The 20,462-nt window shown below is 43.6% G+C and overlaps 1 protein-coding gene and 1 pseudogene across 1 annotated transcript; both read right to left on the reverse strand.

Annotated features, from left to right (window-relative positions):
- Nucleotides 1-328: 328 nt before the first annotated feature.
- On the reverse strand, nt 329-2,981 carry LOC139558028 (organic solute transporter subunit alpha-like). The gene is made up of 7 exons (XM_071373444.1): nt 2,899-2,981; nt 2,431-2,582; nt 2,261-2,334; nt 1,960-2,115; nt 1,615-1,726; nt 1,206-1,458; nt 329-1,047 (listed from the first exon to the last, which is right to left on the reverse strand). The coding sequence occupies exons 1-7, from the start codon at nt 2,960-2,962 to the stop codon at nt 629-631; spliced, it is 1,230 nt and encodes a 409-aa protein (XP_071229545.1). The 5' UTR covers nt 2,963-2,981; the 3' UTR covers nt 329-628.
- A 1,152-nt stretch (nt 2,982-4,133) lies between these two features.
- LOC139557015 (protein-serine O-palmitoleoyltransferase porcupine-like) lies at nt 4,134-19,447 on the reverse strand (annotated as a pseudogene).
- Between the last annotated feature and the right edge of the window lie 1,015 nt (nt 19,448-20,462).

Genomic DNA, 20,462 nt, shown 5'->3' on the forward strand with positions numbered 1-20,462 from the left:
GCGCTCCGGCACAAGTCAAGCACTGAGCCAGAGTTAACTACTTAAAATATTTTTTGTTGTAGTTTACAATATGAGACCTATCTTTGGTATCAATGCACTTCAGAGGGAAGGCTAGGCCAGAGGCGTATTGTGTGTGTGGTTTGAGAAGCTCATGGAGCAAATACCATCTACTCCAAGGAACAGATTCTATTAGTGTTTACTTTGTATTCAATATTAGATGAAATGTACCCATTAAGGTAATCAAATTCATTTCAAACTCCAAAGGTTTGTTGTAAGTTTTGAGAGAAGGCATGAGAGACTGATGAATACCTCTGAAAGTATTGTGCAATAGGCTTTAAAAAAATGTATTGGCTTTTTGAGATAACATTGCAAAACAAAATGTACTGAGCATGCTCGATATAAAATGTAGGCAAGCATTATGGGTAGAAAAAAAATATCCTACCACACCATTAGCTACCATCTTCATTCAGCTGAGGAATGAATAAATGCATGATCTCAGTCAATATACATAAAAATAAAAACTGGGCAAGGTACTCCCTCAAGCGGTGTGGTATCTCTCTTCCATTTCCTGGAGGGGACCCATGTTGCTCTCCTGTTAGGAGATTCCAGGACAGTCCATTCCATATTGTCAAACAACAGTAACATCCCTAGACTCCGCAAAGTTGATGTCAGCAGTAACAGTCAGCTTGGACAGCTCCAAAGTGGCACTTTCATCAGTTACCTTCTCTAGCATCATCTTTTGACGTCTGAGTTGAAGAGGGAAAGGGAAGCGATCCAGGGAGGCGTGTTCGATCTTACAGAGGCTGTCCTCACTGCTGTCACTGTTATAGTCGGGATTGGAGACACCAGCGCCACACCAGCCAGGCCAGGGGTTCTCCCTGAGTGGCACCACGTCCTCAGTCTGAACTGCCTTCTCCAGTATGCCTCTGTGGGGCCTCTCCTCCAACCCAAAGGCCTCCTCCGGACTGGGCTCCACCTTACGGAACGTGTGGCGGGCAAAGAGGCATATGCAGAACATCTCCACAATCACAGAGTAGTGGTAAATTACTGAGAGAGGAAGAGAATAAAAAAGATGAGGTTACCACCAATACATGTCACATTGACAATTTCCTAATATGCATTTCTCTCCACTGTTACAATATTGACATGGAGATGATATTGGGAGGGAGATGTATGGGGGATAAATTCCATCACGGTGCACTTACACTGGGAACGCATGAGAACAGAGAAGGGAGGGGAGCAGGGCACCACCTCCAGGGCCCCCATGGTCTCCAGGATTCCATTCTGAAGGCCACACAGCACCAACACTACAATGATACAGACAAACTTGGCCCTCAGCCCATAGCCAGGCAGAGCCTTTTTGGTGGCCTTGTAAAACAGCAAGTGGCCATAGAAAGACAGGAAGGTAGACACGCTTATGATGGCATTCACGTACACATTGGGATTGACAGAATCCACCTGTGAAAAATGACACGGGTATGGTTTAACAAACAGCAGCATCTACTTGTATAATTAACTCATTGACTTATTAACCACGGACTCACCTGGTTAAATTAAGGACAAACAGAATGGTTATAATGCAAATATGTATTGCAGTATATGCTTGCCACTCACACGTCCATAGTCATACTGCTCATCTGTCCAGAGGACCAGAGTGACAAAGAACAGGATGGTTCTGACCACAGACAGTTGAAGCACAGCAGCCATCATCCATCCCAGGCTGGTCCTATGGAGGGGTAGTGGGGTGGGGCGATTACGGCGATATATTGTGTATTTATCATTAATACGATACAGCCGATAATGGCAACTATATTGTGCATTTACCAATATTGCGATATGGGGCAGCTACAGCAATATATTGTGTATATCATTATCACGGTACAGCAATATCTTATGAATCTAACATTATCGCGATATAGATGTGCACACTGGGGAGGAGGACATCCATTGGTAAAGTACCTGTTGATCGCTATCATAGGGAGGCAACAGCAGCAGCAACATGGGAATGGATCTGGAGACACCTGCTCTCCAGCTAAGATCTCCAGCATGCGGGCCTTTCCCCCAAAGAAGTCTGTGATGAGCCCCATAAACTTTAGCAGAGTGATTGAGTGGTACCTTGAGAGAGAGAAACAGACAGACGAAGAGCTAGTTTGTTTTACTGGAGGTTTTAGCACAGAATGACGTGAATAATGTTTCCGTCAACTTTAAGTTTGTACGCAAACATAGTGATGGTGAAAAATTGGTTGTACTCGATACTTACAGAGAAGCTATGAAATTACAAAGTGAGGAGGAGCGAGGAACATACAGCGCAATGATGGAGGTTAAGCCAAAGACCTGACCGAAAGAGAATGAGTGAAGTTGGACAAAATTTACAAATACTTATCCGATTTAAAAAAAAACATGTGTGGCAAAAAGGAGGTGTCCCTTTACCGGGTACATGCCCAGTATCCACAGGTAGAGGCACCGGCGTCTGGAGGAGGGCACATGACGCAGGAAGAAGCCCACCTCTTCTAGGAACAGGGCCAGAATGATCACAGCAAAACCGGCAGGAATGATAAACAACCAGAGCTCATCCTTAACCACTGAGGACAAACACACAATACATGGTCTAGTGGTGGGACAGATCATATACAACACAGACTAGGAGGGCTGGTGTAGCAGAGGATGACTAAGTTATTACTCAGAATCTAAGACGGCAAACACTAATATTGCACATAGACAAAGCATTAAAAAAAGCATTGCGCAGTTTTGGGCATTTTTTCACTTTCTGGTGCCTTCAAGCACAGACCTATCACACTAAGGTGTCAGATCCAATGAACAAAAATAAATAAAATAATCTCTGGCCAGTCAATAACATAACCCATATAGTTTTTGTGAATGCATAAATGCTGGTCTTACCACTGAACAACTCCCATGACAGTGGGATCTCTGCTCCTAACCAGCTGCAATTGTCTCCTCTCATCTTCTCAGGGAGTACAGTTCTTACTACCAACAAACATCACACACGCCAGACTTATGAATATAACAGAATCCAGAGTAGGCTTTCTATAAAACCAGATATCCGTCACATTTTAGGAGGGACAATTAGATTTGAACAAACTGACCTCCTATAGAAAGACTGATTGTTTTTCTGTTCTCCGAAGACGGACACTTGGTGAGTGTCTTGTCAGTTCCGTGTTGAGGTGGTATCATTGTCTGAACGATTCCTTTCCGATAGCAGTGAGTAATGATTGGCTAAACACAGGAAACCGACAGGTAGGGAGCCAAGTCCACTCTGGAATGTGTCAACTTCTGTTGTTTCTGAACCGACCATGAGGGGGATCCAAACAAGCTACGTGGTGAAAATATTGTCTGAGACAAGAAATTATAGTAAATAGTCTTTGTGCGTGACACTTAATTGTTATAAGCATAGTACTCTTTTAAATACTTAAGATTAAAGCTGCAATATGTCATATTTTGGGCAACCCGACCAAATTCACACAGAAATGTGAGTTATAGATCTGTCCTTCTCATTGAAAGAAAGTCTAAGAAGCTGTAGAACTGTTTTATTTCTATGCTTCTGTCTTTCGTTTTTGCGTCTTTTACTTTCAGTTTTGTACACAAGCTTCCAACAGCTGAAAATTAAAAAAAATGGTTATGGAAGATATTTCACAGCGGTTTAGATGGTACAATGATTATCTACGCTATATGTGCTTGTTTTGTCACAACCTGAAATTAGGTGAACTAATCAAATTTGAGCAACCAGGAAATGGCAGAGCCATTTCTGCAGTGCAGCTTCATCTTCTCGATGTACTAACCATAATATTCATGTGGCATTTTAAATTATTCAATTTGCAGCAAAAGACTGTCCAATACTATGCAATCTGCCTGAGCCTTGATGAATAAATGCTGCAACTAGGAGGTGTGTTTTACCACCCATCATCAAATAAACCCTTCATTTATTCAAAAAATTGCCTTTAGTAGAAAAACAGATACAGTAGAAAAAAGTACCTCCATTGAGAACATAATGGATTATATAAACATCACTGGCCAAATATACTGTATAATGAAAAAATATATATTTCATTGTGCTACTGATATACACAGACACATACATATTCCTATAGCATTGTGTGTGATCAAACTACAAAGCCTTGAAAGAACAGTAGCCTTTACAGAAACCACTGATGAATCTTCAGCCTACCGCTGGTTCTCAATCTCAACAGTGTGATACATCATAACATTGAACTAGTGATTGACTGGTTCTTTAGTGTTTACCAAACAAACGAATACAGCAAGACCCCGGTAAACAAAGCAGCATTCTTCCAATCATGATGGAGTGGGACAATCATCCTGGCCCCACACTAAGCTACTCCGTGTCCATTAAGTCTTCACCCACACCAGCCCATACCAGGTAAGATGGCCCACCCGTGAGCTAAGGGTTCTTTTTGAACCAGTCTTCTGTTCAGTCCAGACCTTCTGTCAAATGAGATCACTGAATGAGGCGGTAGAATAACCAGCAGGCGAAGACCAGCCAGTGGCTGGCCCAGCTCAACTCTGACCACTTCTGAATGGTGTGGTTGGCCACATAACCCTGAGGAGGAAGAGGACGACAATGGTGAGTACATTTGTATGAGTAATACATTCATGCAGTTCACTGTTAATTATTATGTTCTCCGTTAACTTGGCCCCAGGCAGCAGTAGCAGTTCTTTGGTGTGTCTTACCTCCTCTGCAGCCAAGTTTTCTATGTCAGCGTCTAACAGGGAGCCAAGGTATGTCAGATGGAAGATGGCCATGGCACTGAAGGTCATGTTGATCCCATACACCCATAGCTCCTACAAGAGAAGCAGACCATTCACTACACCAGGGCGGTGTTCTGAATCCCCAACTTTCTCCATGCTATGTGCACTAGCTAGCTCACTCCCCCCACTTGGACCAATTCAATATAAATGATACGATGGTGCCGAAGAATACGGCTGACGTTTTACAATCTCCAAACCAATTGTGCAATTTGTTATTTTTTTGTGTTTTCTGTAACTTATTTTTTTAACTTGTGTACATAATTTTGCTGCTACCGTCTCTTATGACCGAAAATAACTTCTGGACATCAGAAAAGCGATTACTCATCGCGGACTGGAAGAAACTTCTTTCTTTAACAAGTCCGACGAGAAGGATATCCTGCTTTCACTGGAACAGGCCCAGATCCACGCCTTTTGCGTGAAGAAAAGACGCTGGAAAAGGGGACGCAGATCGGGGATCCTTCTGAGAATCCGGAGGCAAGCGAATGCCTTCCATTCTCCTTGCTAACGTGCAATCGTTAGAAAATAAAATTGATGACCTACTATTAAGATTATCCTACCAACGGGACATTAAACTGTAACATCTTATGTTTCACCGAGACGTGACTGAACAAATAAACTGACAATATAGAGCTCGCAGAATTTTCAATGCCCCGGCAGAACAGAGACGCTACCTCTGGTAAAACGAGGGGTAGGGGTGTGTGTCTTTTTGTCAATAAAAGCTGGTGCGCGATGTCTAATATTAAAGAAGTCAAGGTATTGCTCGCCTGAGGTAGAGTACCTTATGATAAGCTGTCGACCACACAATCTACCAAGAGAGTTCTCATCTGTATTACTCGTAGCCGTCTATTTACCACCATAAAGCGAAGCTGGCACTAAGACCGCTCTCAACCAACTCTATAAGGCCATAAGCAAAGAAGAAAATTCTTACCAGAAGCGGTGCTCCTAGTGGCCGGGGAGTTTAATGCAGGCAAACTTAAAATCAGTTTTACCAGCATGCCACGTGCAACCAGGGAACAAAAACAAAAAAACTCCACACACAGATGCATACAAAGCTGTCCCCCGCCCTCCATTTGGCAAATCTGACCACAATTCTATCCTCCTGATTCCTGCTTACAAGCAAAAACTAAAGCAGGAAGTACCAGTGACTCGCTCAATACGGAAGTGGTCAGATGACGCGGATGCTACACTACAGGACTGTTTTGCTAGCAAAGACTGGAATATGTTCCAGGATTCATCCAATGGCATCGGCTTCATCAATAAGTGCATCGATGACGTCGTTCCCACAGTGACTGTACGTACATATCCCAACCAGAAGCCATGGATTACAGGCAACATCCGCATCGAGCTAAAGGCTAGAGCTGCCGCTTTCAAGGAGCGGGAGACTAATCCCTCAGACGAACCATCAAACAAGCAAAGTGTCAATACAGAATTAAGATTGAATCCTACTACACCGGCTCTGACGCTCGTCGGACGTGGAAGGGCTTGAAAACTATTACGGACTACAACGGGAAACCCAGACGCGAGCTGCCCAGTGACGCAACCCTACCAGACGAGCTAAATGCCTTTTATGCTCGCTTCGAGGCAAGCAACATTGAAGCATGCACGAGAGCACCTGCTGTTCTGGATGACTGTATGGTCACGCTCTCAGTAGCCAATGTGAACAAAACCTTTAAACAGCTCAACATTCACAAAGCCGCTGGGCCAGAAGGATTACCAGGACGTGTACTCAAAGCATGCGCGGACCAACTGTCAAGTGTCTTCACTGACATTTTCAACCTCTCCCTGACCGAGTCTGTTATACCTACATGTTTCAAGCAGACCACCATAGTCCCTCCCTGTGCCCAAGAAAGCGAAGGTAACCTGCCTAAATGATTACCGCCCCGTGGCACTCACGTCGGTAGCCATGAAGTGCTTTGAAAGGATGGTCATGGCTCACAACAGCATCCTCCCGGGAAACCCTAGACCCACTCCAATTCGCATACCGCCCCAACAGATCCACAGATGACGCGATCTCAATCGCACTCCACACCGACCTTTCTCACCTGGACAAAAGGAACACCCATGTGAGAATGCTGTTCATCGACTACAGCTCAGCGTTCAACACCATAGTGCCCACAAAGCTCATCACTAAGCTAAGGACTCTGAGACTAAACACCTCCCTCTGCAACTGGATCCTGGACTTCCTGACGGTCCGCCCCCAGGTGGTAAGAGTAGGCAACAACATGTCTGCCATGCTGATCCTTAACACTGGAGCCCCTCAGGGGTGTGTACTTAGTCCCCTCCTGTATTCCCTGTTCACCCACGACTGCGTGGCCAAACACGACTCCAAAGTCCTGGATGTGACAAACACAACTTCGTTGGGTGTCCACATCACCAACAAACTATCATGGTCCAAACATACCAAGACAGTCGTGAAGAGGGCACGACAAAACCTTTTCCCCCTCATGAGACTGAAAAGATTTGGCATGGGCCCCCAGATCCTCAAAAGGTTCTACAGCTGCACCATCGAGAGCATCCTGACCGGTTGCATCACCGCCTGGTATGGCAACTGCTCGGCATCTGACCGTAAGGCGCTACAGAGGGTAGTGCGAACGGCCCAGTACATCACTGGGGCCAAGCTTCCTGCCATCCAGGACCTATATAATAGGCAGTGTCAGAGGAAAGCCCATACATTTGTCAGAGACTCCAGTCACCCAAGTTATAGACTGTTTTCTCTGCTACCACACAGCAACAGAGCAGCAAGTCTAGGATCAAAAGGATCCTCAACAGCTTCTACCCCCAAGCCATTAGACTGTTGAACAATTTATAAAAATTGCCACAGGAAAATTTACATTGACACCCCCCGCCCACTGCTGCTACTCGCTGTTTGTTACCTATGCATAGTCACTTTGCCCCCACCTACATTGTGACGGCCCTGAATATTTCTGAACCGTCTCAGTGCTTCCCCTTTAATTCCCCATTAAATAGCCAGCATCAGCTGCGCAAAGGTAAAGTTGTGATTGAGACATGAATGAGGATGTGTACTACCTTCAGGTCATGAAGCTTCGCTATTACGTTTGTTTGTTGCCTTACAGTGTGTTTTGTAGCCTTAAAACGAGTTTACCCAGGATTGGATCCACTCTGTGCGTCTGTGGACTACAACTCTCCGTTGGTTTTCGTGGCCTTTTCTCCGCTGGAGATCTGTTGGCGGATTATCTGACTGACCGACTGACTACAACTTTTTGTACACGGTATTTCATTTGTTTGGGGTGATGTATACTGTGATTTATCTAGTTGTTAAGACGTATTATTCTTTGATTAGTCTTTGATACGCTTTATAGTTGTGTTGCAAAATAAGTGTAATTTTGAGTGTATGAATATACTGGGTTTACGCTACGGACAAACGTTGCGTGACTAAGGTCACTTGAGTCACTGAACTTATTTACCGGGCTGGACTCTTTTTATGCCCGAGGTACAGGACATTTCTAAATGAACATAAGTGCATTGATTTGTTATATTGTGTGTGGGGGTGTGTGATCATTTATGTTGTTAATACAACTACGCAAAAGAATACACTTGTTTGAAGTTCTTTCCAATGTTTTAAGGGGTTTATGAAAAGTATATTTCCATCTTGACTTTTATATAAGTCCTTTGTATTGGTGTGACTTGACGGACCAGATGGGACTCATTCCCTCCCAAACTAAAAGGAGAAACCCATGCTTTCTCTGGTAGGCACAACCTACCTGGCACCCCTATAAATAACCTCAAGTCAAAACCGTTACATAAAAAATGGCACCCCAGATGGGACCTCAACATTGAGAACTAACCCAAGCAAATCTTTTGTGTGGAATTAAAACAATGGATTCACCCCAAGAAAATGTGCTCATCCATATTCTACCTGTCAATGGGAATACACAGGGCCATTCTGACCACCGAGCCAACAATACAAATCATAATGTGAATGGAAATAATGGAGTTGATTTGGGCCAGAGCCCTGGGAATCTGAATGCTCGGTCTGGACCACAGGACACAGGAGGTCTAACTAGTAACTCACTTATTGACATGGATCTGTGTGGAAGTACTGAGCTAGCCCTTCCTCTGACGCCCAACCTTCCTCCATTGTCTGGTTTATCTCCAGAGGTTGTAGTCTTACAACTTCAAGGTGACATCCTTGATATTCGTCGGACTCAACAACACCTCCAAACTCTAATCCACAATAAATTCAAATGTCTGAGTGAAGAGCAACAACAGAGTGCCATGGAATTCAGAAACTCACTGAGTACTCTAACCCACACTCTGACAGAGCTCAGTGAGAGTGGAAGACGGGATGTTACTGGTGCCATGGACAAGCAGTTTGACTACCAACAAAGCCAACTCACTGCCACTCTCCAGTGGCGCCTGCAACATCATCACACTGAGGTCCTCAAGGACGTCAATTCTGTTTTTTCTCCCCTGGTAAACACTGTAGACCACTTGCAGACAGCGCTCTCTAATTGTGTTAAAATGTTGGATGATGTGTCTGTTGACATGGCCTCCATTAGGCACCACTCCTTGCACAGAGCTTCTCTGGTGTCCACTTCTGTTCAGACCACTGAGGGCCAAGCTGGCACCTCAGAACAGCCAAGACAAGGCTATGCTGCAGCCACCCCTTGCAGGATGCAATCCACCATGCATCCTGGTGTTCATTTTCATGGTCCGATAACTCCTTCACCCTCTACTTCATCAATCCCTCCTAACTCTTTTGTTCATGGTGATTTGAGTAGACGTCATGTGGGAGCGATGCCCATTAAATTGCATTTCCCACCTTTGGGGAAAAAGGATGACAGTCCTGATCCGCTAATGGATCTGGAAAGATGTGTGGCAGTCTTCTCTGCCGTTGCTCCGGTACCACTAACCCTGGGTAATCCTTCTGATGATCTCCTTTTACAGGCTGTAAGAAGAGCTCAGCTGGAACAGCCAGAGGAGTTAAGGCTGTTGGAACAGCTGCAGAATAATGCTGATGTGTGTACTTCAAAGCTAGGACGCACCGGACTCCTGAAGCACAAAATATTCCTTACACAGGAAATGCCGATCAAGCAAAAGCCATATCGTTTGTCCCCAGCGAAGCTAATCATCCAAAAGGGACTCATTAATGATATGTTGACACAAGATATAATAGAACGTTCCTCCTCTCCCTGGGCTGCTCCTGTTGTCCTCATTCCAAAAAAGACCGGTGGTCTTAGATTTTGTGTGGACTATAGGAAGACCAACAATGTTTCCCAGACTGATGCCTATCCTCTTCCCACCATCCACGAGATCCTGGAGTCATTGTCTGGCGCTGTTGTGTTCACTACCCTTGACCTCAATAGTGGCTATTGGCAGGTTGAGATGGACCAGGAAAGCAAGGACAAGACTGCTTTTGTCTGTGCTGAGGGCTTGTTTTCCTTTAAGGTGATGCCTTTTGGATTAAAGAATGCACCTGCCACTTTCCAAAGACTCATGGAGATTGCGTTAGGTGAGCTCAAAGGGAAGATATGTTTCGTCTACCTGGATGATATAATTATCTACTCCCAGAACAGAGAGCAACACTTTCAAGATCTTCAAGCAGTGTTGGACAAGCTTAGAGAAGCTGGTCTGACATTGAATATGAAGAAGAGCAACTTCTGCCAAACCTCCCTGAAGTTCCTTGGCCATATTGTGTCTTTTGACGGCATTCATGTGGATCCTGAAAAGACCAAGGCTGTACAAGACTTCCCTGTGCCAACCACACTCAAGGCCCTTCAACGGTTCCTTGGGATGGCTGGATGGTACCATCGGTTTGTGTGGAACTTCTCCCAGGTGGCAGAACCCCTCAACGCGTTGAAGCGAAAAGGAGCGAAATTCCGATGGACGGCAGAGTGCCAGACCTCCTTTGAAACCCTGAAACGACACCTCGTCACACCTCCCATTTTGGGTCATCCCAACTTTGATTGGCCTTTTGTTGTTTACACTGATGCAAGTGATGTTGGACTTGGTGCTGTCCTAGTCCAACAGACTGGACTTGGTACTGAAGAAGTGCTAGCGTTCGCCAGTCGGACATTGAATGGAGCAGAACGGAACTACTCCACAACCGAGCAAGAGTGCCTTGCAGTTGTCTGGGCTTTGGAAAAGTGGAGGTACTACCTGGAGGGAAGACACTTCACTGTGGTCACTGACCATTCCTCCCTTGTGTGGGTGTTCAAGACCAACAAACCAAGCACCAGGCTCATCAGATGGGCTCTACGGTTGCAAGAGTTCACCTTTGCAGTAGAATACAGGAAAGGAAAATACAACACTGTTCCAGATGCATTATCCAGAGCTCCTGCTTGTGGTAATGGTGGCCCTCATCTTACATGTGCTACTGTCCTGTCTAGCAGTCGAGACTCACCCAAAACTGACTTTCCCATCTCTGATGAGGTCATTTGGAAAGCCCAACAGGATGATCCAGAAGTACAGGCTTTGTACCAGACTATCCTGGAAGATGGAGAAAAGATGGTCAACCCTACCACAAAGCTGACCATCATTGAAGACAAAGTCTACCGAGTTGTACAACTACCTCACAGAACACTCTACCAAATGTACATACCTGAAACTCTACGCCTTCAACTGCTTCAACATTTCCATGAAGACCCATTAGCTGGTCATTTGGGCAGGTTCAAAACCTACAAGCGTTTGCAAGCATTACTGTACTGGCCCCATCTGAGCATGGATGTGAAGTCACATATCCGAAACTGTCAGGTTTGTCAAATGTACAAACCAGAAGGTAGAAAACCTGCTGGCAAGTTGCAGCAAACTGTGGTTACCCGACCTTGGGAAATGTTAGGAGTGGATTTGATGGGTCCATTTCCTAGAAGCTCCAATCAGAATGTGTACATGCTTGTTTTTGTTGATTACTATTCCAAGTGGGTGGAGCTCTTTGCCCTGCGTCAGGCCACAGCAAGGACAGTCTCTAACATCCTTACGAAAGAGATCCTGACTCGCTGGGGAGTGCCTGACTACATCCTGTCTGATCGAGGTTCCCAATTTGTCTCTGATCTCTTTGAGGAGACCTGCCAAAGATGGAACCTGAGACAGAAGTTGACCACGGCCTATCACCCACAGACCAACCTGACTGAGAGAGTAAATCGAACCTTGAAGACAATGGTTGCTTCCTATGTAGGGACCCAGCACAAACACTGGGACAAGCACCTTCACGAGTTTCGATTTGCCCTGAATTCTGCTGTGCAAGAGTCCACTGGAGTCACACCTGCAGAGCTGAACCTAAGTCGTCCCCTCCGAGGACCCTTGGATATGGTGCTACAGCCCCAGCAGCTTACTCCAGACGCTGCTTGCTATGACCAGGTAGTCCATCTCCACGACTTGAGAGCTCTTGTCTCGAAGAACATGATCCAGGCTCGACTCAAGCAGAAGAGAAACTATGATAAGAACAGACGAGACATGCAGTTCCAGCTTCGTGATCGGGTGTGGCTTCGCTCTCATCCTTACTCGAAAGCTGAACAATTCTTCTCGGCCAAGCTCGCTCCTAAATGGCAAGGACCATATAGGATTGTGGAGCAGATGGGCCCTTTGAACTACCGAGTGGTGAAAGAGGACACAGGTGAAGATATGCGCGTTGTCCATGTCTCACGCCTTAAGGCCTGTTACCCCTCGGCTGAGGAATTGGAGGAGATTGAGCGCCACAAGGTCCTTGATATCTTTGAAGAGGAAAGTGAGGAGACTTTTCTCGGATTCCCAGACCCAGAAGTCTCACGCCTTAATGCCTGTGACCCCTCAGCTGAGGAGCGTGAGCGCCAAAAAGTAATGAATATTTTTGTAGAGGAAAGTGATGAGGAGACCTTTTTCGGTTTCCCCGACCAAGAGGTGCCTTCCCGGGCAATGGTCGGCTTTTTCCAGGGGAGGGGGTGTGTGACGGCCCTGAATATTTCTGAACCGTCTCAGTGCTTCCCCTTTAATTCCCCATTAAATAGCCAGCATCAGCTGCGCAAAGGTAAAGTTGTGATTGAGACATGAATGAGGATGTGTACTACCTTCAGGTCATGAAGCTTCGCTATTACGTTTGTTTGTTGCCTTACAGTGTGTTTTGTAGCCTTAAAACGAGTTTACCCAGGATTGGATCCACTCTGTGCGTCTGTGGACTACAACTCTCCGTTGGTTTTCGTGGCCTTTTCTCCGCTGGAGATCTGTTGGCGGATTATCTGACTGACCGACTGACTACAACTTTTTGTACACGGTATTTCATTTGTTTGGGGTGATGTATACTGTGATTTATCTAGTTGTTAAGACGTATTATTCTTTGATTAGTCTTTGATACGCTTTATAGTTGTGTTGCAAAATAAGTGTAATTTTGAGTGTATGAATATACTGGGTTTACGCTACGGACAAACGTTGCGTGACTAAGGTCACTTGAGTCACTGAACTTATTTACCGGGCTGGACTCTTTTTATGCCCGAGGTACAGGACATTTCTAAATGAACATAAGTGCATTGATTTGTTATATTGTGTGTGGGGGTGTGTGATCATTTATGTTGTTAATACAACTACGCAAAAGAATACACTTGTTTGAAGTTCTTTCCAATGTTTTAAGGGGTTTATGAAAAGTATATTTCCATCTTGACTTTTATATAAGTCCTTTGTATTGGTGTGACTTGACGGACCAGATGGGACTCATTCCCTCCCAAACTAAAAGGAGAAACCCATGCTTTCTCTGGTAGGCACAACCTACCTGGCACCCCTATAAATAACCTCAAGTCAAAACCGTTACAACATGTACAGATTACCTCAACTAGCCTGTACCCCTGCACACTGACTCGGTACCGGTGCCCCCTTATTATAGCCTCGTTATTGTTATTCTTATTGTATTACAGCATACTTGGTAAATCTTTTTTCTTCTTGAACTGCACTGTTGGTTAAGGGCTTGTAAGTAAGCATGTCACGGTCAAGTCTACACTTGTTGTATTTAGCACATGTTGCAAATAAAGTTTGATTTGAATATGCAATTAACAATAGGGTCTCTTATGGAATGCACTGTCAAAATATGAAATACAAACATGGGTGTTAAACAGTCCTGGATGTGACAAGCATGTACCTTCTGGTGCTGATGGCGGCAATCGGTGGGACACTGTTTGGACAGGATACAGGCACTAAAAATGGCTGCCAGCCTCTCCCTCAGAACTGACAGAAGATGGCAAGACAACTAAGGTGATGCCAATGCAAAACCAGTGAGCAGGTGAATGTGAAAAGCAGATAGGAGAAGTAACTTTACCATGTTCCACATAAGTGATGAAGCCCAGAGACAGCAGCACGGCCCCAAGATGGAAACTCAGGCCCTAGAAGAAACAAAATGTCAGATTGGCTTCACAACAGAGGAAGCAGCTCAACCAACACTTCACTTTGGCTTCAGCCAGAGGGATCAGGCAGGGACATTTTCAAAATCGGATAAAATCTTACTAAAAACACAGAGCAGTATTCAAGTGCGATGGTGACCTTTGAGTCATCACATAAGATGAATTCACTGAGTTGGTTGACTCATACTCACATGTAGCAAGGCACTGGCTGTGTAAGTCACAATGATGGATGGAAATGTGCCAAGTTTCAACGCATTTTGAAAACATCTGTATAACAAAATGGGGGAAAGACACAGTAAACAGTTGACATTTTAATATCGCAAAAACATTCTAACCTGGTTTGGTTAAACAGGGCCTATAGTTTTAACATTTCTATCTAATCTAGAGGCCGACCAATTAAATCGGCATGGCCGATTTAATTCGGGCCGATTTCCAGTTTTCATAACAATAGGTAATGGGCATTTTTGGACGCCGATTATGGCCAATTACATTGCACTCTGTGGCGGATGAATCAGAATTAGTTGGGTAACATAGATAAATAAGATGTTTTATCTGCATAATATGCTTATGTGAGATACTTGTCATTAGAATGTATCCTTTTGGACTATAGTGTTGGCAGTTGCACTTTTTTCTTAGCTGGGGCTCAGTCATTTGGGGCCCAGAGAGGGGAGAGGTCAGGCTTGTCTTTTACATGTCTCTGGTGCTATGCAGAATATCAGAAAGGGAAGAGGACAGGATGGAACATTGTCTTCATTGGTGAATGTATCTGTTAAACCATGTGAAGGGATGGCGTGATTAAGGGGGAACCAATTACTTGTCTCCTCTATGTCTGTGCGCAAGTCACTCCCCTCAGTGAGCTTGTCTAGGAGTGGAGTCAAGATGGGGTTTACTTGAGATGGGAGTATCTAGAGTTGACAATTGAGTTATGCCTTGGATGAGGTAATGTTTTTGTACTATGAAGTACCAGGAACGAGATTAGAACCTCGTCTTAGAGACCAAAGTGAACGATATTTTATAGCGAATGCTATCTGGCTATGAGATACTCCTCTCTCAAGTAAAAGTCTTTCTTTGTGAACTGTTCCTAAGATCTGTGGTTCGTCATGTAAGTTGAGAGGGGTGTATCTTGGCTATAAAAGATCTTTGTATTCTTCTGTAGGGAAGGGCTATTGTAAGGGCTATTCAAAGGGCTATTGTAAAGCTCATATTATTAAAGATGAAGTTTAAGTATAACGCTGACTGGTGTGTGGTTTGTAACTCTCCTCATTTGGTAATACAGGAAATTGCCACGACAACTCCACGAGGAGATTGCGTGGCAGGCTGACCACCTGTTACGTGAGTGCAGCAAGGAGCCAAGGTAAGTTGCTAGCTAGCATTAAACTTATCTTAACATAATCACTAGTTAACTACATATGGTTGATGATATTACTAGTTTAACTAGCTTGTCCTGCGTTGCAAATACTCAATGCGGTGCCTGTTAATTTATCATCGAATCACAGCCTACTTCGCCAAACGGGTGACGATTTACCAAGCGCATTCGCAAAAAAAACACTGTCGTTGCACCAATGTACCTAACCATAAACATCAATGCCTTTCTTAAAATCAATACACAAGAGTATATTTTTAAACCTGCATATTTAGTTAAAAGAAATTCATGTTAGCAGGCAATATTAACTAGGGAAATTGTGTTACCTTTCTTGCGTTCTGCGAAAGCATAGTCAGGGTATATGCCGCCTGGCTCGTTGCGGTCTGTGTGAATACCATTTCTTCCTAACAAAGACCGTAATTAATTTGCCAGAATTTTACATAATTATTACATAACATTGAAGGTTGTGCAATGTAACAGCAATATTTAGACTTATGGATGCCACCCATTCGATAAAATACGGAACAGTTCCGTATTTCACTGAAAGAATAAACTTTTTGTTTTTGAAATGATCATTTCCGGATTTTACCATATTAATGACCTACGTCTCGTATTTCTGTGTGTTTATTATATTATAACTAAGTCTATGATTTGATATTTGATAGAGCAGTCTGACTGAGAGGTGGTAGGCAGCAGCAGGCTCGTAAGCATTCATTCAAACAGCACTTTCCTGCGTTTGCCAGCAGCTCTTCGCAATGCTTGAAGCACAGTGCTGTTTATGATTTCAAGCCTATCAACTCCCGAGATTAGGCTGGAAATACTATAGTGCCTATAAGAACATCCAATAGTCAAAGGTATATGAAATACAAATGGTATAGAGAGAAATAGTTATTATAGGACTACAACCTAAAACTTCTTACCTGGGAATATTGAAGACTCATGTTAAAAGGAACCACCAGCTTTCATATGTTCTCATGTTCTGAGCAAGGAACTTAAGCGTTAGCTTTTTTACATGACACATATTGCATTTCTACTTTCTTCTCCAACACTGTTCTTGCATTATTTAAACATTTACATTACATTTACATTTAAGTCATTTAGCAGACGCTGTTATCCAGAGCGACTTACAAATTGGTGCATTCACCTTATGATATCCAGTGGAACAACCACTTTACAATAGTGCATCTAACTCTTTTAAAACTTCTTCAGGCTGCAAGCCCGGCACCGGGCACAATATGACAACAGCCACTTCAAGTGCAGGGCGCGAAATTCAAAATCAATTTTTTTAAAATATTTAACTTTCACACATTAACAAGTCCAATACAGCATTTGAAAGATAAACATCTTGTCAATCCAGCCAACATGTCCGATTTTTTAAATGTTTTACAGAGAAAACACCACATATATTTATGTTAGCTCACCACCAAATAAAAAAAAAAGAGGACAGACATTTTTCACAGCACAAGTAGGATGAAGTAGCATGCACAAGCCAACCTAACTAACCTAGAACCAACCTAAATAACCTAGAACCAACCTAAATAACCTAGAAAAAACTACCTCAGATGACAGTCCTATAACATGTTACACAATAAATCTATGTTTTGTTCGAAAAAGTTGAATATTTTAGCTATAAATCAGTTTTACATTACTGCTACCATCTTAGCCACCATCATAGCTACAGTCAGAAATCGCACGGCAGTAGCCAGAGAAAACAGACACCAACGTCAACTACTAATTTCACATCAGAAAAGATTTCAGAAAAATATATGGTGGATAGCTAATGAAAGAGAAAGATCTTGTGAATACAGACAATATTTCCGATTTCTGAAGTGTTTTACAGCGAAAACACAATATATCGTTATATTAGCTTACTACAATAGCTAACACACAGCAGCATTGATTCTAGTCAAACGCTAGCGATAGCACAGTTCGACAGATATATTAAACCAAACATTCATTATTTATTTGAGGCTAAATTGATCTTTATTGATGTATTATATTAAGTTAAATTAAAAGTGTTCATTCAGTATTGTTGTAATTGTCATTATTACACACAGACATATATAAATAAATAAAAATCATACGATTAATCTTTTTTTGGTCCTCCAATAATCTGTATCGGCGTTGAAAAATAAATTGGTCGCCCTCTAGTCTGTTTATAATAAATTGAGTTGTAATAATGCTTACATATGTTGAGCCAGCGAGACATGGGGATGTTCCAGGAGGTCACCACTAGCCCCATGGACCTGGGCAACTCCACATTGAGAGGCTTAACCACTTTCAGATCCCTAAAGACACATTTTGTGCATGCATGGATATGCACATGCAAGCACACACATTATTTTCACATTACTTACCTAAACTAATATTATAATAGGCACATACACATTGCGTTACTATCCAATCACAATATTGCAATTATAAACATACCCTTAGTTAAAAGGGCAAATTGATAATATACTGACTGAACCATAGATTTTATGTATTGAACTCACCATTTAACATTGTCATTGTCTTCAGTAAAACCTACTCCTGCTAGCACAGTTGTACTTTCGCTAAGGTGGCCTACAAAGTAGTTACTGAAGTGGAAGGATACAGCATTCTCATAGGCGTGGAGCCACCTGCACACAGGGGAAAAACAGACAAGATAACTCTAAGATACTGTTTTTAGCCTTTTCTCATTTCAGCATTATGCACTGACGCCATCTTGAAGTGCGATCTACTAGGCTAGGACTTAACTACGGCCAGTGTTTGTCTAAAGAACTTTCTTTGTCACGATAACCCTTACCTTGCTTTTGTGCCTCTTGGAAGCAGAGAAAGTAAAATAAAATGGAAATCACTAACAAAGTTGTTCTACATTCACATGTCGAAACAGCCCTGACAGAGATGGCATGACCAAGGAATTGCTCAGAGAAATGTGCACTCACGTGCGCAGTCCTCCGCCCCCGTGGATTGGAATGAAGTAGGGGAAGAGGTATGGGGCGATGCAGTTGGATATCACCAAGCACACCTGGCATTTGACCCAGCTCACTGAAAACTTCTGGAGCCAGGCCAAACTCTAGGGGACAGAAAGACCATGTAAAAAATGACAGATTTTAGCAGCCATTTTGACTTAAGCAGCTATATTGATCTAAATATAGTGAAAAGTGGTGTCATCTTTTTGCACAAGCACAAACAATTAGTAAATATGGACCAATATGTTATAAGCCTATATGTGAAACGTAAACTCAGGTACTATCCAGGCATCTAGTTAGCTTTCTTTCAACAAGTTCACTGAGAACACATTTTTTCACCTCTTCAGCTGTGGCTTACCAGCTTGTGGCTCTCAATGGCCTCTTTGTAGCTTGAGTAGCTGACCCAGGGCCCAAAGATGACAGTGCCCACAAAGAGAATGTAGCCTGTGAACTCCAGAGGATTGGGAACAGCAGGCATGGTGCCTCTGTCCAGGTCAAAAGCCAGAGAAATGCCCTTCATGGCCACCACCATCTGAGAACCTGGGGAATTGCAGATGACAGGCAAAGCATGCACAGTGGTTCCATCAGTAAGGTCTCGAATTCAATGCTACAGGAGGATGCCTGTGGCTGAAACTATAAAATCATACTTGTCTCACACTGCCTTGCCATCCAATCATTCAATATATTAAAGTGTGTTATCAAATGTAATGCTTCATAGAAATTCTTGAAAATAAGTTCTGATTTTGGGACAAATATGGTCTTTGCAGGACATTTACCTCTAATTTAATGCCAGGTCACTGTGTCAATCATATGTAGCTCTCTGTAAGAAAACAATATGAGAAAACAGTTAAGTGGAGGATGGTGCCAGCACCAATGCCTATCATACAGTATTAACTATAGATGGAGTTAATTATTCATTACCCCATGAGTAGATAGATGAGGATGGTGGCGGAGAGGAAGATTCCTCGGCTGCTGAAGTAGCGGTTGAGGAACAAGGCAGAGTAGCGGAGCAGTAACACCCACACCATGGACTGCTCAAAGAACAGGTAGAGAGCATATCGACCTGCTGCCACTGAGCCCAGCTGTTTCACAGAGGACGAGAGACCTACTGGGGGACAGGCAATACTAAATACAGGTATACCAGGCCTGCACCAAAGGTTTTTGTAGAAATTGGGCTGCTTATAGGTCTAGGTATGGGACTTCTTTATCTGTCATCATTACATGTGTCCCATACACAGAAGATGGCTTCATGGCAAAGTATAAATTACATGACTCAGTCTTTGGCCGTGTTCCCCCTGCTCAGATGTTGCATGCGTCAACCAATGGTCACGTGCCACTTCATTTACTGAGCCGTTGGGCACCAGACTGCTACAACATAGGTATTTTATTTATCAGCTAAACACATCCTATCCAGGCGTTGTAAAATCTGGCATGCGTGCGTCAGCAATGCCTGGGCTTGAACTGTATTCCCAAAGTTGGGCATATCATCTGTGTTATCCCCCTATTACAGTCACACCCGTTGCTGACGGGTGTATAAAATCGAGCACAATCTCCATAGACATTGTCAGTAGAATGGCCTTACTAAAGAGCTCAGTGACTTTCAACGTGGCACCGTCATAGGATGCCAATTTTCCAACAAGTCAGCTCATCAAATTTCTGCCATGCTAGAGCTGCCCTAATCAACTGTAAGTGCGGTTATTGACAAGTGGAAACGTCTAGGAGCAACAACGGCTCAGCCGCGAAGTGGTAGGCCACAGCTCACAGAACAGGACCGCCAAATGCTGAAGTGCGTAAAAGGCCTCTGTCCTTGGTTGCAGAGCTTACTACCGAGTTCCAAACTGCCTCAGAAGAGTGGAGGCTGTTATAGCAGCAAGGGGGGGGGGGACCAACTCCATATTAATGCCCATAATTTTAGAATGAGATGTTCGACGTGCAGCTGTCCACATACTTTTGGTCATGTTGTGTATCATGTTATTGGTCAAGTGAACTCACCCAGCCTACAGAGAAGTCGACAGAGCAGGCAGAGGAGCAGAAGCTGCCAGA

The sequence above is a fragment of the Salvelinus alpinus genome, chromosome 28 (genome assembly GCF_045679555.1).
Source record: "Salvelinus alpinus chromosome 28, SLU_Salpinus.1, whole genome shotgun sequence".
NCBI classification, from domain to species: domain Eukaryota; kingdom Metazoa; phylum Chordata; class Actinopteri; order Salmoniformes; family Salmonidae; genus Salvelinus; species Salvelinus alpinus.